At 55.1% G+C, this 18,443-nt stretch overlaps 1 protein-coding gene across 6 annotated transcripts in view; it reads right to left on the bottom strand.

Moving 5' to 3' along the window:
* The window catches only part of HIVEP3 (HIVEP zinc finger 3), a 454,010-nt gene that overhangs the window by 10,197 nt on the left and 425,370 nt on the right, over positions 1–18,443 (bottom strand). For all 6 annotated transcript variants that reach the window (XM_074376695.1, XM_074376700.1, XM_074376698.1 and 3 more), the window contains 2 exons: positions 7,071–7,246; positions 978–1,064 (listed from right to left, as the gene is read on the bottom strand). In XM_074376695.1, coding sequence (XP_074232796.1) covers positions 978–1,064; positions 7,071–7,246 — 263 coding nt within the window. The remainder of the gene's footprint in view (positions 1–977; positions 1,065–7,070; positions 7,247–18,443) is intronic.

The following is an 18,443-nucleotide window of genomic DNA, read 5'->3' as shown; positions in this document are numbered from 1 at the left end:
TTCTGTTCAATAAAGGTGATTTATTTCACCTAAAAGGAAATGTGATCCAGCTCTTTTGTCAGGCTGCACGTGCATCCCCAAATCAGGAAAACAAGACTCACACACATCTCTCTTTGTCACACTCTGATTCTTGATTCCCATTTTAGGGAATCTGATCAAAGGTTTGCCTGGCGCAGGAGGAATGTCTCTGGCCTCCCTCTGCTGGGGGTACTGCCTGCTCATCCATCCGCCAAGCTTCTTCCCTGGATGCTGGGAAGACACACTGCCTTGGACTCACCTTACCCTCTGCCCTGGCTTCTCAGGAACTGGTTCTAATATGCCTTTTGCTGGTGGGGGACTGAGGCCAGGGTGTGGTGCTGGGATGTGGATTGGGATTGGGAGGTCACGTGGGGCTGTCAGGTCTGTCTGGCTTTGGCTCTAAGCCTCTAGCTCTAAAAGGCCCAGGTGTCAGGCCTGTGCCAGAGTGTGTAGATGTGAGTGTGGGTGTGGAGCATGTGTGTGGACCTCAGAGTGTCATTGTGAGGGTTTGTCCAGATAATGCATGGCTCGTGTCTTGAACATACCTGACACAGAGTGGGCACCCAATCAGTGTTGACTATCATGATTCATGTATTAACTGATTCACCATCCATATTCACCCAGCACCCATGGGTGTCAGGTGCTCCACCTGCACTGCAGACAAGTCATGCATAATTGCTCCAGCTCCCAGCATGTGCAGAAGTAAATGGAAGGTGGGGGCGATCATCCTGTGAACTTAACCTTTGTCTCCCCTTAGCTGGGAAAACTGGAGAAGAGGGCATGGGAAGGGTAGAGGAGGGAGAGGAGGACGAGGGAGACAAGGAGATGAGGACAGAAAGGAAGGCAGGGCGAGGGCAAGTGGAGGAACAGACCAAGGAGGAGCAGGAGGAGGGGGAGATGGGGAGGAGGGAGAAGGGGGAGGAGGGAGAAGGGGGAGGAGGGGGTTGGCAGTTTCTTACCTTCTTCGGCTTCCAGCTCCTCCAGCACCCCCGTCTCTTGGCACTTTTTGCTGTGGGCCTTCGACTTCATATGCTTAGTCAGATTCCCTGGAAAGGAATGACAACAGACTCAGGCTTGGCTGGAGGCCGGGGGCCAGGGTGGCAGGTGCCAGGACATCCCTCCGCTCAGGTGTGCAGGTGGGATGTGCAACCACAGCCATGCATGACGGTACCCAGAAGCTGAGGCAGCAGGGCGTGGGGCTGTGAGGGGACAGAGGGGATAATGAGGACGTGAGATGCTTTAGTTAAAAAAACAAACAAACAAAAAAGAAATTAAAAGAGAAGTCATATGCAATAGATTTTTCCTGCCGTTGATTTAACTCTGGGCCCAGGAGCTGGTGATGCTCCTCAGTCAGGATTACTGGCCGTCTCAAACGCCGGGGCGAGAGCAGGGCTCCCGTACACCAGCATGGTGGGTGGACACGAGGATGCCCTTCCGGCTGAGGGCACTGGCAGGGTAGCCCACTGGGAGGAATCTTAGGGTTTGGGAAGAGGAACCAGGACAAAGTTACTGTTAGAAATGGAGAGAGGGCAGAAGGTGTAGAAAATCTGCTAGCTGGGGACCTGGGGGCCACAAGGCCGAGGCCCAAGCCCTGACTGCCCTAGAGAGTCACGTCCCCTTCCTAGTCTTCCAAGGTCACTGCCATGCAGACACAGGGTTGGAGGGGTGTGTGGAGGGAAGGCCAAGCAAAGGCTCTGCCCTTCCCATGCCTACGAAGCCCTCAGCGGGGGAGACTGACTCTGCCCCCAGTGGTCAGTCCCACCCCACGGGCTGATGAGCAGAGGCAGCTGCTCTGTGGAACCAGGGGAAAGACAGCAACACCTTCAGTTCTCCCCCACGTGTGCACAGCACCTCACAGGCCACAGAGCCCTGCGGGCAGGAGTGCTCTGTGCAGGGGCAGCCAGGGATCCCCAGCCTGTCCCAGAAGGATGCAGGCTGATGCCTCAAGATGTTCCTTTGGGCCGAGCAGCCACCTCCAAACTGTGATGTGCTCACTGTTGCTCTGCAGATTGCTGTATTTCCATGTGGTTGTTCATCTGATAAATCATAAGGTCCTTGAGTCAAGTGCTTGGTCACATTAATCTTATTAGTTGGCAAGTTTGAACAGAGGGATGGACGAGAGAAGAACAGACTCCAGGAACAGATGCAAAGAGAGATTGGTGGGTGGATGGATGGGTGGGTGGAGCACACGTCCATCCATGGAAGGACAGACAGGAGGGTAAAAGGATGGGCAGGTAGATGGAAGGATGGATTAGTGTGAGGACAAATGGGAGAAGAGGAGGAACAGATAAGATGAGAAAATAAATGGGAAGATAAATGGATAGGAAAACAAACTATTAGATGAGAGGATGGGAGAACTAGATAAATGGGAGAAGAGATGGGTGGTGGATGGCTGAACAGGGAGAGACAGCCCAAGGATGGATGAAAGGGTGCTTCTTAATCATTCTGAGAATTCTCGAGAACCTTAAGGTTTTGCTGAGAGAGTGATGGGAACCTTCAGCTGAGACTCCCTGAGGTGTGCAGGTCAAGGGCAGCAGGGATGGAGAGAAGCTGGTTCTTTCCCCCTTCCTCCCCTTAGTCCTACACTGTGACCTCATCCTTCCCAACTCAGGTTTTCCCCCTTCACCTGGTCAGAAACCTGGATCTTCTAATCCTGGCCAAATGGGGGGGCAAAGCCATAACTTCCAGGGTCATCCCAGGGTCAAAGGGTCCCCAAAGGTCCCTGTCCAGCATCGTGGGCCTCTGCTCTCACTGTTGTGAGCAGGCCTCAAGCCTGAGCAGGATGTCTAGAGGTGGGAAAGGCAGTTGGGGTCTCCCATGGGCCAGAGGAGCCGAATGTCCCCTGATGTTCCGGGACCAGCCCATCATCCCCTGACTACCCCAGACCACAGGGGACTATGAACACTGCTCATTCTGGCTCTGATATTATTGCTATACATGTTCTGCCTGGACGATTTAGGTCTCTAGTCAACCAACTTAAATGCTGAGCACACAACGGGTGCATGAGATCCACGTGTGGGAAAGGCTCTTCTTGTTACAGAAGCAAAGTGTTGGAAGGAACCTCCCAGACCATGTGATCCACCCACGCCAGGCCCAGGAGCTTCCTGCTTCTGTTCTGACTCTGGGCCCTGGTGCTGAGGATGCCATTGGACGAGATTATCGGCTGTCTCAGGGGACGGGATGGTCCCGCTCACCAACACGGTGAACCAACCAGCTGAGGCCACCCTGCCAGTTAGCGCAGAGCCCCGTTTGGAACCAGGCCTGGGGGACTCCAGGGGTATGGCCTGCTCCACACTGGCAGGATAGAACCAGGGTGTGTAGACGAGCACGGCCTTAGGTGTGAGTTGGGCTCTGCCACTGGCTAGCTGTGTGCTCTTGGGCAAGTTTCTAAACCTTCTGAGCCCGAGTTTCTGCAACTATAAAGTAATACCTACCTCTCGGGGACGCGGGGAGGAGCTGATGAGGAAACACGTGAGGCGTGGCAGCAGAGCGTGCCTGGCAGGGAGCAGGTGCCCACTGCGTTCCCCTCCCCCACAAACAGCCACTCTGGTGAGCACCCAGGAGGGCTCTGCCACAGCTGTGCTGCGTGTGGAGGGGAGAGATGCTGAGATGATGCTTGTGATGCAAATGGCTTTACCAGTCAGTCTGGGCTCAGGACCCCCAGGAGAAGGCACCAGGCGGCTCTGGACGCCGGCTTCTCCTCTGCCCCTGCCCCTGGAGGCTGCAGGGAGGAGTCGGGAGTCAGAGTGACTACCTGCACAGGCCGTGTGGTTACAGGGGCAGACACCGGATGAGTAGCCCTGAGTGTCGTCCGGTGCCTTCCCTGATCCCCCTTCCTTGGGCCCGTCCCCTCCTCTGTGAATTGAAAGAGGTGTACCAAATGGCCACAGGTGTCTTTTTCGGCCTGGAGACCCTTTTCCTGTCAAAGGTCAGAGCATTGGCTGATCAAGTAGAGTCCACAGCTTCTCACCATCGTCCCAGCCCCTGACTAAAAGCACGACAGTCCCAGAATGAACGAGGAAAGGCAAGTGGATGGAAAATGATGGGCATCTGGAACAGAGGTGGGCCCTCTGCAGAGGTCATCAGCCAATGACCCTCTCTGCCCCCTTTGGCCTTGAGTTTGGCCACCTGCCCTCCCTTGGTCCCCGAGGCCGGCCCCAAACTGCCACCTCTGTCCGGAGGAGATCGGCGCAAGGGACTATGACCGGCACAGCCACTCTGCTGGTCTCTGGGAATCTTCTGAGAAGAGGACACTAGATTCCTGGCCCCCGAACATCCCAGTGGGCCCTGCCCGGCCCCACCCACTGAGATGCCCACCTCCGGCTAGCAGCCGGGGGCCAGAGCTGCCGCCACAACGTCTAACACAGAGACGGAGACACAGACAGGCAGACAGAGACGGACAGTAAGGGCTCCCTGGCCAGGCACAGCCACGTGGTGGTGACCGAGGGCCCTGAGGATCACAGGGCCCAGCCTCAGCTCTCACGCAGCCTGGCTCGGCCCAAATCTGAGACTGAAGGGAGGGAGAAGATGGGGGCAGCCGGATGTGGGCAGGAGCCCTGAGAGGCGAGTGCCAGTCCTGCTGCGTCCCTCACTCCTCATCCTGTGCAGAGAGAGCCAGGAGTGAGCTTGTGCCCTTTCCATCTGCCTCCTCCCCTCACTGGCCCCTCTCTGAGTCCCAGAGTTTGAGACTCCACTGTTTCAGATGCGCTCGCTGCTCTGGGTCTGGAAAGTGTCTTTCCAGAAGCCTCCAGGAGCATTTGCAGAGAGCTTAGCACTCTCCCCATCCTAGGGTGAGTGCAAATTCCTGGGCGGGGCCTTCAGGGCTCCACCCTAAGTCTCCACCCCCGATGCTCCATCCTCAGGGCATGGGAAGGGCTTGCAGATCCTCCACTCAGGTTATGTGCTCTGGACCCTCCAGTGCTCTGTCCTGGCTCAGAGGGACCCAGGAAGGTACTGCAGATATTGGAGTTGTGGCTTCCACTGCAGGAATTTCCTGGAAAATTTCCTGCCAGGGACCTAGGACCCTCTCAGACCTGGCAGAAAAAGACCAGGCCTGTTCTCTCAATAAAGTCAGAGGGAATTGAATCGGGGCCCCTTGGGGAGATTGTCCTGGCTAGGAACTCAGCCAGATGGGTTTTTGCCGTCTCACGTGGCAGGATGGTGGCTCCCTGAGGCGGCAGGCCGCTCTGCATGGCCCTGGGCTGGGAGCACTCTCAGGACTGGGCTCCTCATGTAGAGAACAGAACAGCATGGTCCCCAGGACACACCCTGGGAATAGGGGCAGCAGTTGGGATCCATTCTGGAGGCCACCTGATTTTGCTCCTCCTTCCCGACAAGGGAGGAGCTCCTCACAGGGAGGAAGACGGTGAGGGTGCTGGCCAGGAGGCTGAGGTCTTGGCTTCTAGTTACAGCTCCAGCTTTAACAGTCATTTCTGATTTTGGGGACCCATTTTCTTCACCTTCAAGGGTGACTTGGACAAAAGGTTTTTCAGCATTCAGAGTCAAAGTCTGTTATTTACATTGCTCGTCAATTATTCCCATCTCTCTCCTGGCCACTAAGGCCGGAGGAAGTGGGACTGCAGGGGGCGCATGGGGGACAGAGCCCACGCCCAGGGCCGAGGCATGCTCCAGGCCTATCTGTCCTCTCCAGACACCCTCTCAAACATTGTTTATGAGACATCTAGAGAGAAGAGGGTGAGGGTGAGGAAGGTGGATGGGCGCCTCTACACACCCACACCTTGGCAGGCAAGTTCAAGTTCCACTTGAGAATGATGGTGGGAGGACAGAGTAGGGCAGGCTAACAGGGTCAGCAGATCAGAGCCGGGTACTCAGTCAGAGAGGGGGCCATGAGTCAGGGAAGGGGATAAACCATCCCCTGACCTAGCACAGAGAGAACGGAAGGGGCTAGCAAGAGGAGGAGGAAGTGAGGAAAGCTGGGAGACTCCAAGGGGCCTCCTCAAAGCTGCTGCCCAAGCCTCTCTCCGGAGGCAGCTTTACCAACAGAAGGAAGGTCAACAGGCAGCAAAGCCGAATCTGCTCTCCAGTTCCATCCACTGAAAAACCACACGGCTCTGGTGGAGGCTGGTGTGGAGGCCCCCAACCTGCCAAAAGGAGAAAGCAGGACCCTCGTGCACAAATCCTGAGCCGGGAATCTGCAAAGCTCAAGAGGCTGAAGCCACCAGGGGTGCCAAGAGCCCCGGGCCTCCCTCTGAAGTGCTCGCTCTGCTCAACTGCCAGGAAGTAAGAGGCTGCGATGCCTTCCTGCCTGTCCTGCAGGTGCAGCCAATGGAAGCAGCGGAGAAAAGCTCAGTCCGAGTCTCATGCATTCAGCCCCACTGGTCCACACCCGGGTCCTGGGTGGCTATAGCAGCCCAGGCCACCACCACTGCAGCTTTCTGGATGCGTACACCCTCATCGGCCAGCCCTCCTGCCTGTCACAGGTGACTGCCGGAGCCTGAGTTGACCCTGCTGTGCAGTGTGGCGGGGGCGGGAATGATGGGGCTGCCCATCTGGGTGTGGGGAGGGCCCAGCCCTGTGCTGAGAGCTGCAAAGAAGCTGGACAGAGTGGGAACATGGTCTGAGTGGTGAGGCAGGGTGGAGGCAGGGGCAAACTCTGGCATGAGAAGTGACCATGCGAGTGTGTTAAGTGGCTCGTGGTGGAATGGATTTCCAAACTCAAGAGTGGCAGTGACCAGGGTGGATGCTGGAGCTTATCAGATCGATGGATAAAGGGCCAAGGGGACATGCAAAACGAAGGGGGATGAGATCGAATACAAAACCAGGCGCTGTGCGCTAGAGTGCCACCGCCTGGCGGCGGCGGGAATCGCGCAGGTTGGGTGGAGGGACCCCGTGGGATCCAAGACGATGGGCGGGGCAGCCACGGGGCGCCACCGCCCAGTCTGGAGCGGGTTGCTCTGCCACTAGGGAGCCCAGGAATCCGGCGGTGCCCAGGCCCCAGGCAGAGAGGTCCGGGCCCCGGGCTCTGTGCTGGGGCTCCCAGAGGGGAGCTCCCTGCAGCAGGCAGGGCCAGTGCCCCGCTGACCGTCTCTTACCTTTGGTTTTAAAAGCAAAGTGACAGTGCTTGCACACATAGGGCCGGACGTCAGTATGGGTGCGGATGTGTTTCTTCAGCATGCTGGGCTTCTTGCAGCGAATTCCACACTCCTCACAAACATATTTCCCTCGGCCGCGGCCTCGCACATATACATACTCTTCGTTTGATTTGTACCTATGAGCAACAGGCGTCATGGTAAAGGAACAAAAAACGAGGAGAAGAGGCAGGTTCCCACCTCAGAAGATGCACGCGCTTCCTGGCCGCATCCAGCCCTTAGGGTAGTTGGGAGAGGAGGACGCGGAGCAGAGAGAACCACGGGTGGGGCGGGGGGATGCACCATGGACCCTGCACCTGCCCTGCCCTCAGACAGGTGGGGCCACCCCCTCCTCTCCCTCGAAGGCAGCAGACCCTGGTGCTCCCTGCTGAGAGGGAAGCCACAGATGCGCAGAGGGCCTCTCTTCCAGATCCAGCCTTGGCACCAGCTTATGCTCCCAAAGAACAGCCACTCTGGGCCACCACGTAACCAAGAGAGTAGAACAGGTAACAACCACAGTTCTGGCAGCCACCACAGACCAAGTGCTCACCCTGGGCTGGGCCCTTGGCCCAAATTAAATCACAGTCATGAGAAAGAGCCCTTAAAAGCCTGAGGCTTCCACAGCCAGAAAGGGACAGAAGTTGATCTGAACCTGCCTGCCCCAGAGCCTGTCCACCTCCCATGAGGGGCGACAGGCACTAAACCAGTCTGCTAGGAGGCTGCCCAGACACATGTGGGAGGCGGGGACCACCAACATTTCCCTGCCCTGAGCCTGGAAACTGGGGGCCCGGCGCTTGCTCCCAAACCCCATCTCCAGCAGAGCTGGAAGCTCTGGGGGACCCAGATTCCAGCCATCTGGCCTCTCACTCGGCCTCCAGGGATCACCTAAGGTCACAGTGGGAAGTGCTAATAGCTGTCAGGAGCCTCTGGGGGCAGCCGGCACACCTGCTGGGCCTCAGGGCCACTGCTGCTCTCAGCCCTGGATCAGGGTGCTCTTACGTCCACTTAGACGGAAACGCACCAGTCTCACAAGGCTCACTCCATCCTCATCAAAACGCCATGTTGGTCTAGTGCTCTAGATGTTTTGACGGAGAGACGGCTGCGATGGGGCCGAGGGAGGGGATCCTGGCATTATTCCAGGAGAAAAGCTTTCTGACTCATGGGGGCCTGTGGGCCTGGGGAGAGGTGTGGCCTCTTGGTCTGCCAGTGTGCCTCCAACACCCAGCAAGAGGCCTGCCCGGGCCCCACATTCACCCTGCACATCACCCCCTGCCCAGAAGGTACGTCACCCAAACTTGGGGGAGGGGGGCTGTGCAGAGAGGCAGGGAGGGGCCTGGGGGAGGTGAGGAAGTGACAACAGCTGGTGCTCAATCCTGGTCCTCTGGGGCCATCAGCTTCCAGCTGAGAGGATGTCACAAGGATGGGCTTGCAAGAGGGGACACAAAGGGAGGGAGCCATCAGGAGTGATCACCAACACAAACACGTACCCGTCCACGCTCACACACACTCACCTGCACTCACACACATTCACCACCTCCCCACTCTCATACTCAAATGCATACACTCCCAGGTACTCACACACCACCAACACCCACACTGACACACCCCTATATTCCTCACTCTCTCACACATGTACTCACACACACACGCACTCACAAGCACTCACACAGGGACCACTGGCTGAGAGTACAAGTGGATCCTGGTTTTGTCGCCTTGGCTTGGGCCAACCGACATCGCTCAAGTTGTCTAAAACTGCCCTTTCCTCCTTTTATGGGAGGCCAGTTTCAGGCGCCCAGTCCTCAGGCTGGGGGCCAAACTTTCCCTGGGTCTAGGGCAAAGCAGGATGTCACTTTTAAGGGGGAGAACAGAAGGCCCAGGAGGGTGGTGGGGAGAAGTGACTCACTTTGCTCTCGGGAAGAGCGCCCTGTGGGCAAACACAGGGCGTCTGTCTCCCGGTAGTGCTGGAGGTTCACCCTCACGCACGCAGCAGGCCTCCGGGACCCCAACCAGCTACCACACCCTGGATTTGACTTCCTGGTTCCCTCTGTTCCCCAGGACCCAGGCTGAGCTGGGCACCCTTCTCCTAGCTGGAGAGAAAGAAACGAGAAGGGCTTGGTCTCCCTTTGGCACTGGACACCGACCTCCACTCGGCCTTGCTCGACGGAGACACGACCCCTCTCCTCCCACTTCCAACCGTGACGGTACCTTCCCGGCCCCCTTCCTTCACCCCCTGCTCCGGTGGGCACTGTGAGGGCCTCCCGGAACACAAGCCCACGCTGCCCTGACTTCTACCACATCTGGGCTTCCCTCTGTGCTCAAGCCAGCTCAGATGCAGGCATGGAGTTCACCTACCTGGGCTGCGCTCAGCCCCTTCATTCTCCCTCTGTAGCGAGCTTAAACCACACGAGGTTATCCAAATGGAGATGCACACACACACAGAGGAAGGACTCTGCTTGAGCCTTCAAGGGCGGTGCCCTGGCTCGGGTGTTGGGTGGGGAGGCACCACTTCGTCATGCTCTGTGGAAGGTGCACAACTCCTGGGCTGGGAGGGGCCGGAGAGGATGCTGAGGTACAGAGGCAGGAAGGGAGGACTCCAGGTAGGGACTCCAGGAGCAAAGGCATGTGTGTTAAGAGACCTGGAGCGTTTGGTGAGCAGGAAGGCTGGGTCACCGTCAGCCTTGAATGCCATGCTAAGATGTTTAGGCTAGTCAAAGTTGTCTTAAAGAAAGCCTCAAGAGAGGACACTTCCCTGGCACCACAGGGAGTGGTCTGGAAGAGGAGGGACTCAGAGTCTGATACATGCACGCGTTCTAGCACAGGGAATCGAGGCCTTCTGGGTGTAGACTCCACAGCTTTGGCGGCTGTCTGGACAATGTAGGGGCCACCTTGAAGGAGTAACAAAGATGGCAAGTGTTCAACTTGGCCAGCTCAATGGCACCATCCACGGGCTTATAGAGAAATGGTACAGGACTCTAGTCTTTAACTGCTGAGTGTGAGATACTTGTGAGGGAGACATGAAGAAGCGTCTAGTACACAGCTGGGCATTCGTGGGACTCAGGCCAGGACATGTTGATTTGTGAGGAGGGAGGCGGCCCCTCAAGAGAGCGTGAAAACAGGAAGAGGATGGGGAGAGGGACTGGGAGACACCCAAATGTGAGGGTGGGTAGAAAGATGGCACCAAAACCCATCCCCTAGCAGAGGTCTCCTGTTAGGGAGACAGGAGAGAGGACGGGCGCCAGCAGTACCCAGCTCACAGAGATCTGGAGGAGGGTAGCCTCTGGGGGTCCCGGGACTTGAAGAGGGCAGTCCTGGTTGGCTGGCCTGGAGCCTGTGACTTCTCTGCTCCCTGGAGGCCAGTACTGGGGTTTATACAGCTTGGTGGTTCCCAAAGGGCCAGGTCCAGGGACAGGTGTGGGGCAGCTGTCCAGCGTGGGCTGGGCCCTCTTCCCTCTTCCTGCCCAGCTCGGGATCAGCCCCTCCCGCCAATGCAAGGCCCCACCCCGGAAGGTCCTAGCCCTTCCCTGGTAGCTTCCAGCCTCCCTTCTGACACATTTCCCACCACCATCGATGCAAGCTCAGTTATCTCGGCACCAACCACCCAGCTCCGAAGTCTCCCTGGACCTCAGCCGGCTCCGGCTACCACTCCAGCTGCTTCTCTTCTCAGCCCAAGTCTGGAAAGGGCTGTCATGTTTGCAGTCACACCTCCTCACCAGCTCCCCTGCTGACTGTTCCTGCCAAGGTCGCAGGTTGCTAAATCCAAGTGACAGAGGCTTTATCCTGTGGGCCCTGCCGCCTGGCCTCCAGAGGTACCTGCTGGCTTGATGACCCCATTCCCTGCCTACAGGGTCTCCTGGGCAGCAAGCTCCTTCTTTGCCCACCCCCTCCCTGGCAGGTGCTCCCCAGGGGCCACCTGCATTCTTCCCTCACACCTTCCTCCAGGGGAGCTCCCCCTGCACATGCCTGACTTTCCACCTGGATGTTGGCTTCCCTGTCTCTCTCTCCAGCTCTGACCTCTCTGCTGTACATCCAACCGCCCCCTCGGCATCTCCCTGGTGGTCTTCAGGCACGTCACCCTCCACGTCCAACACCACAATTCCATGTCCTCTCACCCGTACCACTGCCTCCTGGGTCCCCCTTGTCAGTAAATGGCACAAACACCCCATCATTGGCCAGGCCAGCATCCTTGGTGCCTCAGTGTCCTTCACTCTTTCTTATTTATTTTTGCTTATTTTTTGGGGTTAGGGGAAGGTAATTAGGTTTATTTATTTTAATGGAGGTACTGGGGATTGATCCCAGGACTTTGTGTATGCTAAGTGCGCACTTTACCACTGAGCTATACCCTTCCCCCTTCTCACTCTTCGTAGTCAATCCATCACCACCACCTGTCAATGCTACAGCCCACACAGGCTCCAGGAATGTCCACCTCCTTGTCCCCCCCACCTCCCCCCGGCATCCTTTCTTCACGAAACAGCAGGAGGGAGCTCTCCCCAGATAATTCCAGTCCTGCAACCTCCCAGCCTAGGGGCCCCATTCAATGCTCCTCGGCTGCTGTCAGGATAAAGGCTGGTGCAGAAGGCCCAGGGCACCACCCGGCCCAGCTACCTCCCCAGCTCTTCTCCTACCAGTTCTTGCCCATCCCCCCCCCCCGCTGCACTTTCTTGCCAACCACACCCAACATCATCCAGTGCCCCTGAGTCCCTTTTCTCTGGTCTTCCTTCCGCCTGGCCCTCCATTGCCTGCTACTGTCTGAACAGCTCCTCTCTCCTTTAGGGCTTTGCCAAAAGGCCCCTTCCTTCAGAGCCCTCTCCCTCACCTCTGGGCCTGGGGTCCCACCCACTCCTTCACTGCACCTGTCGGGCTCTGTGTACTGTAGTGGCCTTTGGCTGTGTGGTCCCAATCCATCCCATGGTGGGGGGCCACATCCACCTCATTCACTAGTGCATCCCCATGGCCTAGCATGGTGCCTGATACCCAGCAAGTGCTCAGTACTCATTGGCTGCCCGCAGGAAATCCAAGCCAAGGCCTTCTTTCCTCACTTCTTCTAAAGCCTCTTGGCTGAGACGCTCCCATTCCACAAGTTTCTGAGCGCAAGTTCAACAGGATACTCTCGGCTCTCCATGGACATGGCACATGGTCAGTCCCTCCTAACCATGATGGACTGGCTGGCTGGACACTCCCCACTTTCTGGCAGGAACTGCTCTGCTCGTAGGGTGAAGGTCAGCACAAGGCCTGGGTCTAAGTTCTGGCTCCTGTGTGAACTTGCTGGGTGACCTCGGGTAAGTCTCTTCCCCTCCCTTGGAAATAGTCAATCTTCCTTGCCCTTAGATACACCAGCCACTGCCACATGCCTGACATCATTCAGTCCTCCCATCAACCCCTCACCATTGCCCCCATTTTATAGAAAAGGTAGCCAAGACCCAAAGAGTTCAAGTGACATGGCCGAGATCACCCCATCAGTGATCTGTCCACTTAGCACCCTGTCCTCTCACAGATGCTGCACAGATGCTTTTAGGTGATGCTGACCAAGGAATTCTCTGCGATTCCTGGGGCCTGTAACAAGGCAGACAAACGAGAATGGCATTGCTCTCCCCCTAGCTCTTCCTGAAAGGCCGCCAGCTCTAGGTGGGATCACAGGTGTTGACAGCCGCAGAAAAATGCCCTGCAAGGAGCCAGGAAAGGAAGCCAGAGAAGCATGATGGGGCCCTCAGGGGCCTGGTCCAGCCTCCCAGGTCTGCTGGCTCCCCACCCCCACCCTCCACTGGAGGCTGCTCTTCACTGGGGAGGAAGTGCCCGCCTGACTCCCTGCCTGTTCCAAGCCTGCAAGACAGTTCATCGTTCACAGGCCTGGGTACAGCTGACTCACCACTCTCTGAGCTCCACCTCCTGCCTGTCTTCTGCTGCCCCAACAAGCCAGGGAGGGGTGTCAGCCAGTCTGGAAAATGTTTAGTTTTGTTCTTAAAGAAAAAGGGCTATTTCTGTGGATTCCAGAATGTCTTAGTTAGAGGGACCTTGAGCTTGACTGCCTGGGGCCCAAGGAGCAGCACTGAGGAGCAGTGCTGGAGCTTAGGTCTCCTGATTGTGACCATGGCACCAGAGGTCCCAGAGCCCCACCCGTAAGTGGCTTTCTGTTCTGCTGCCTTGGGTCCAGAGGTGAGTGAGGCTGCCAGGAGGGGTGTGGAGCTGCCAGAATCTTCTAGATCTGTTTTCATTCTTACGCTGCAGCTCTAAGACTCATGGACTCAAAAGAAAAGAAAAAGAATCTCACACAATCCTTTAATCAGGAGGATCTTATTATCTTTAACTAACAGAGAAGGAAACAGAAACAGAGAGGTTGTGCATCTTGCCCAAAGTCACAAGGCAGCTAAAAAGCGGCAAAGCAGGGACTGGACCCCAGATCTGACCTCAGTGCTCTTATGCACCACACAGTCTGGCTTCCTGCCTGGAGCAACTTCTTCTCCAATCCTGCAGCTGGAGATGCTGAGCAGCACATGACCCTTTAGATTGTGGCTCTACACTCTGCAGGCATTTCTGAAACCTGAGGCTTCCAAAAAGCACTTGGGAACTCAGAGCACAGCTTCCAGAAGAGGGGATGTAGTGGGAATTAAATGGCATTTCTGTAAGGTGATGGGGGAGTTGCTGTTCTTGGGCTGTCCGTGTGATGAAGACTCAGCAATGAAGCTGCTCTGTGAGGTAGTGAGCTCCCCGTCACTAGTGCTGTTTGCCCAGAGGACAGATGGACAGGCTGGGAGGCCGTGGAGCAGGAGGGAATGAGTGGTTACTGCATGCCAACAACATGTCCAGCTCAGTGTTGCAGGGGGCTTCCAGTAGATTAGCCTGTTAATTCCTGTAGCAATACTATAAAATGGGTATATTTATCCACTAAATATGCCATATTTATTACAATAAACATAAATAGACATATTCATTCCTGACCAAATGGAGGCTCAGGGCACTAAATGGGGTTGGCTGGCCACACAACTGAGCCAGGCAGAGGTAGCGTAAGGAGTCAGGGGTGGTAGGGACTGAAGTGAGCTGGAAGGCAGGGCACAGTCCCTCTCTAAAGGGACAGTGACTACACCTTTCCAGCCAAGTGTTGCATAAGGCTGTCAGATCTTCCTGGTTTTCAAGAAAACCATAAATCCAGATTAAAAAAAACAAAACAAAAGTAATAATATTAGCATAACTTTATATAGCTCTTACTGGGTGCCAACCACTATTTTAAATGCTTTGTGTGTGTTACCTCATTTAAACTGCAAGGCAGCAGCCCTATGACACAGGGACTCTGATCATCCCCATTCACACAGAAGAAAATGGAGTCACAGAGAAGTTAAGTAACCTGCCCGAGGTCACACAGCCAGTAAGTTAACAGAGCCAGAATTTGAACCCAAGTCACCTGTTAACAAAGTCCAGGTGCTTAATTGCTGTAAAATTCTAAGTCTTAAAATCTCCTTTTTTATAAAACACAGTTAAAGGCAAATAAAATGGAAAGAGAGGCATATCTAGCCCAGAGCTAAACTTCTGGCTGAAAGTAATTTCCCCAAGGTCATGCGGCTAGTAGACATCTGTCTGATCTTCAAACCCATGACTTTCCTCTCCACCAGGCTTCATTTGTCTCTTAAATAAGGGGATAAACTCAATGACCCCAGGTTACCTTCCTAATCTGGGCTCCTAGGAGGCTGTTCTGCCTGAATGTTGTTGACTTTTCCATATATTATTAATATTTTATCATAAAATGCTCACCTCTCCTCCAAATCTGGGTATTTTAAAGTCTTGTCAAATTTCTGATTTTATTATGATCTTGTTGCCAAATATGTTTTCTCCCAGGGGCACACAGCTTGGGTCTAATTGTGCAAAGTGGGAGGGAGCTGTGATTAGAAATGCACACACTGTTGCTCGGAGGCCCACTTTTGCGGGCAGCCTTTGTCCCATGAAGCAAGGCTCAGGTTCAGTTCCCAGTGGTCACTGTCCCCCAGGAGGTCTGGCCTCAGTAAGCCCTCTAGCTTGTCCACAGTGCCGTGCTGCTCTCTGGGTAAAGCTCAAAAAGGAAGGTCTAGGGGAAAAGGAGCCAGTGCCAGGTGGCACAGCCTCCTGAGTGGTGTATCTGCTAAAAATACTCAGTTGCCAAGAGGTAGGGAACACACCCCTTGGTGACAAATGTACTGGGGAGGCTGAGCTGTGGGTCCTGGGGGAAGTTCACATCAGGTTCTGGGCACATCCCAGCTTCTCTCTCATTTTGTCCAGGTTCTGCAGAAATTATATCATGTCACCACACCCAGGGTAGGGGGGCATTTAATGTGCTGTCCAGGGACAGGCCTGCTGTGCCAGGAATCCCAGGGCACATATGCAATATGAGCACAGGGACAGATCCCACCACTGCGGGGTCTATTTTAAGCAGTATTCCGTGTAGTTACTCAGCAATATTTACTAAGGCCTGGTCTGAGCCTAGTGCTCGGCCTGGCCCAGAATGCAAAGCTACATAAGACTATGACCTTGGTCTCAAGTGTGAGTAACAGGTACTTAAAAGATCCTAAAACAAAGAGGTAGAATGGGTAACACAGACAACACACGAAGTGCTGTGGGTGATCGGAGGAGGACCTGCAGGGTAGGTCTTAGGTGATTTTTGCAGAAGAAATGCTTTTCATCTAGCGCTTCATGAGTTGAGTCAGGTCTGACCAGTGAGACTCCTGTTTTGTGAGCCCCTGTCTGGTGCAGGATGGAGGCTGGTGTGGGCCGGGAGTCCTGGAGGCTGGGAGAGGTGTTGTAATTGTGTGGAGTCCAAGCCAGGGCAGAGGCAAGGAGGAAAGAAAACACAGAGTCAAGAAGTCAGGGCTGCCGGACAGAGGCAGGAGGGGAGAGCAGGTCAAGGTGAGACAGGAGGGAAGGGGGCAGAGCACAGCCATGAAAAGACTGACACAGCATTAGCACCAAGATGGGGGGAGATTCAACTCCCAGTAGACCTTGAGCTTCGTTATATGCTCACTGCAATATATGAGCATGGTAAATGGCCCTCCCACGGGCCCCGAGCCAGTTCTGGGGCTGACCATGAAAGGTCAGTGGGCGGCGGCCCAGATCTTGAGAATCCCAGCCCTTTCCCCAAAGCAGTTAGAATAATCCCCTGACTTGTCAGCATGTGAAACAACCGAGCCAGCAAACCCCAGCAGCACGGCCCCTCACTGCCGCCGGCTCCCTTGCCTTTGGAGATGACCTGCACTCTGCCGATGGGGACTGTATCTACTTTTACTTTAAACTAAGCACCCAAGCCTGCACCTCATGGTCTTTCTCTTGCGATCTGAGACAGCCTGCACTCTGTGGAGCGTGCATCTCTCTGAATAAATCTACTTTTACTCAACTATGGCTCGCTTTTGAATTCTTTCCTGAGCGAAGCCAAGGACCCTCCCCTGGTGGTGCGCGTCCCAGGGCCTCAGTCAAGACCTGGGACGCGTCCGTCCTCTTGTGCCTCATTTTCCTGTACCAAAGGAGCCTTCTCTTACACCTTCCGGAAGGACTACCACCACAAGGCAAGACCTCGTCCATTCTGCAAGCTTGCATTTGTGCCATCTGGGCCATTTCCTCGCTTTTACTGCTGTGATTTTTCATTCTAGGGGGACATCAGCACACAGCATCAGGGGCCTGACGGCCAGCACAGGTCAAAGAAGAGGAGGTGCCTTTTATTCTAAAGAAATTGGTATGGTACATAGAGATGCTGTGCAGTGAATGACCAAGTGCAGAAGCCTACGAACCACCAAGCAGGCGCCCAGCCTGGGCTGAAGTCAGCTCAGTTCCAGACGAGGCAGCCAAGGCCCTGTTTCCGACCAGCCGGCAAGATTAGGCAGGGAGGCAGGATGCCAGAAGCTGGGCCTCTCATGTTCAGAGAAGTGAAACTGCCAAGGAGGAGTGGACTTCTTAAATGTGCACATTACGTGGAGATGCCCCAGCCTTCAGCAGGCCCTGACCTGCAGAGTCTAGAACAAGGACTTTCACACTGTGCTCAGGACTCACGGAAGGGGAGGCTGAGCAGCGGGGTTCTGGGCCCCCACCTCCGCCACTACATGGTGCCGTTTTTCCGAAGAAGCATCTATATAAACTGAACTTGGCAAAGAAGTTTTATGAGTTATAAAAACAATTTGAAAATTACTGTTAAAGCACATCCATGTTCAGAAGGTCCTTAAAACCTCTGACTTCCTGGGTGGGAGGGGCCTCGTGCATCCTCTGATGTGGTCATTTGCAGGCGCAGCCCACCTCTGGTACTTGGGGTCTCACGGCTTCCCAGGCAGCAACTTCCACCTCTGGGCAGCTCTCCCTCATTAAGTTAAACTTCTTGCTGGCCTTCCATGGTCTGAGCTCTGTTTAGCGCAACCCCTCCTGCACATGACATTCTCCAAAGGATGCCGCTTTACCCAAGACTCCGCTCTTCCACGCCGGAGTGGAAGGACCATATCCTCAAACAGTTTCTCTCTGGATGGATTCCAGATTCCTCCTCAGACTTTCCCAGCTAACCCCTCCAGGTTGTCCTTCTTAAGATGGAATGGCCCAGAGCACCCAGAGGCCCCTTGCTAGGGCTGGAGCCAGCTCAGCCTGAGGCAGGACCACAGTCAGCTAGTTCTCCCAGCATCACTTCCTTGCTCCCCAGCCAGGAAACAGTCCCAGAATGGGGGAGTGACCAGATCTTGGAGACTGAATGCAGGTTCTATTCTTTACTAAAAAGTACTAAAAAGAAAGTCAGCCGGGATCAGAGGTGTTTATCATGGAAAAAGAAACAGCTATCATTGTGGAGTGCTTACTCCATAGGAGGTGTGTATTAGAGGAATTATATTGTGGAAGCCTTGGCATGATTCTATATGGCAAGTAGCAGGGATGGAGGCTGGCTTAGAAAAGCCTCTGATACCGACTTAAAAGCCTGGTCTGTGTCTTGCAGGCAGTAGGGGATGGGGAAGGTGTTCAGTTACAGCTGTGCTCTGGAAACACCCCTCTGGGGCTGCATGCGACAGCAGCTTGAGGGACGCTGACCAAGGCCATCTGTCGTGGCAGCTGATGAAATACCTGTAGACACTAGGTGCCTGATTGATGCCTGTGGGCCAGTGGCTATGATGATGAGGCCACCATGATCTGGGAAACCTCAGTGTTTCCTGCAGCCCAGAGGTAATATGTGCATTGAGATGCAAATAAGATGAGAGAAGGTTGTGAAGGGGTAGCAAAATCCCACCGTGAATGCAAAGTATCATCTCTGGGCTGGGGAACAGCTGTGAGATCAAGACTGTGGCAAGATTTCCCGAACATCTGAAGGCACTGGGGTAGCTACTGGGAGGAGGTACGTCTGAACTTTCTCATGATGGGGCT

This window comes from Camelus bactrianus, chromosome 13 (assembly GCF_048773025.1).
Source record: "Camelus bactrianus isolate YW-2024 breed Bactrian camel chromosome 13, ASM4877302v1, whole genome shotgun sequence".
NCBI classification, from domain to species: Eukaryota; Metazoa; Chordata; class Mammalia; order Artiodactyla; family Camelidae; genus Camelus; species Camelus bactrianus.
This window is presented reverse-complemented; position numbering and strand designations above follow the sequence as displayed.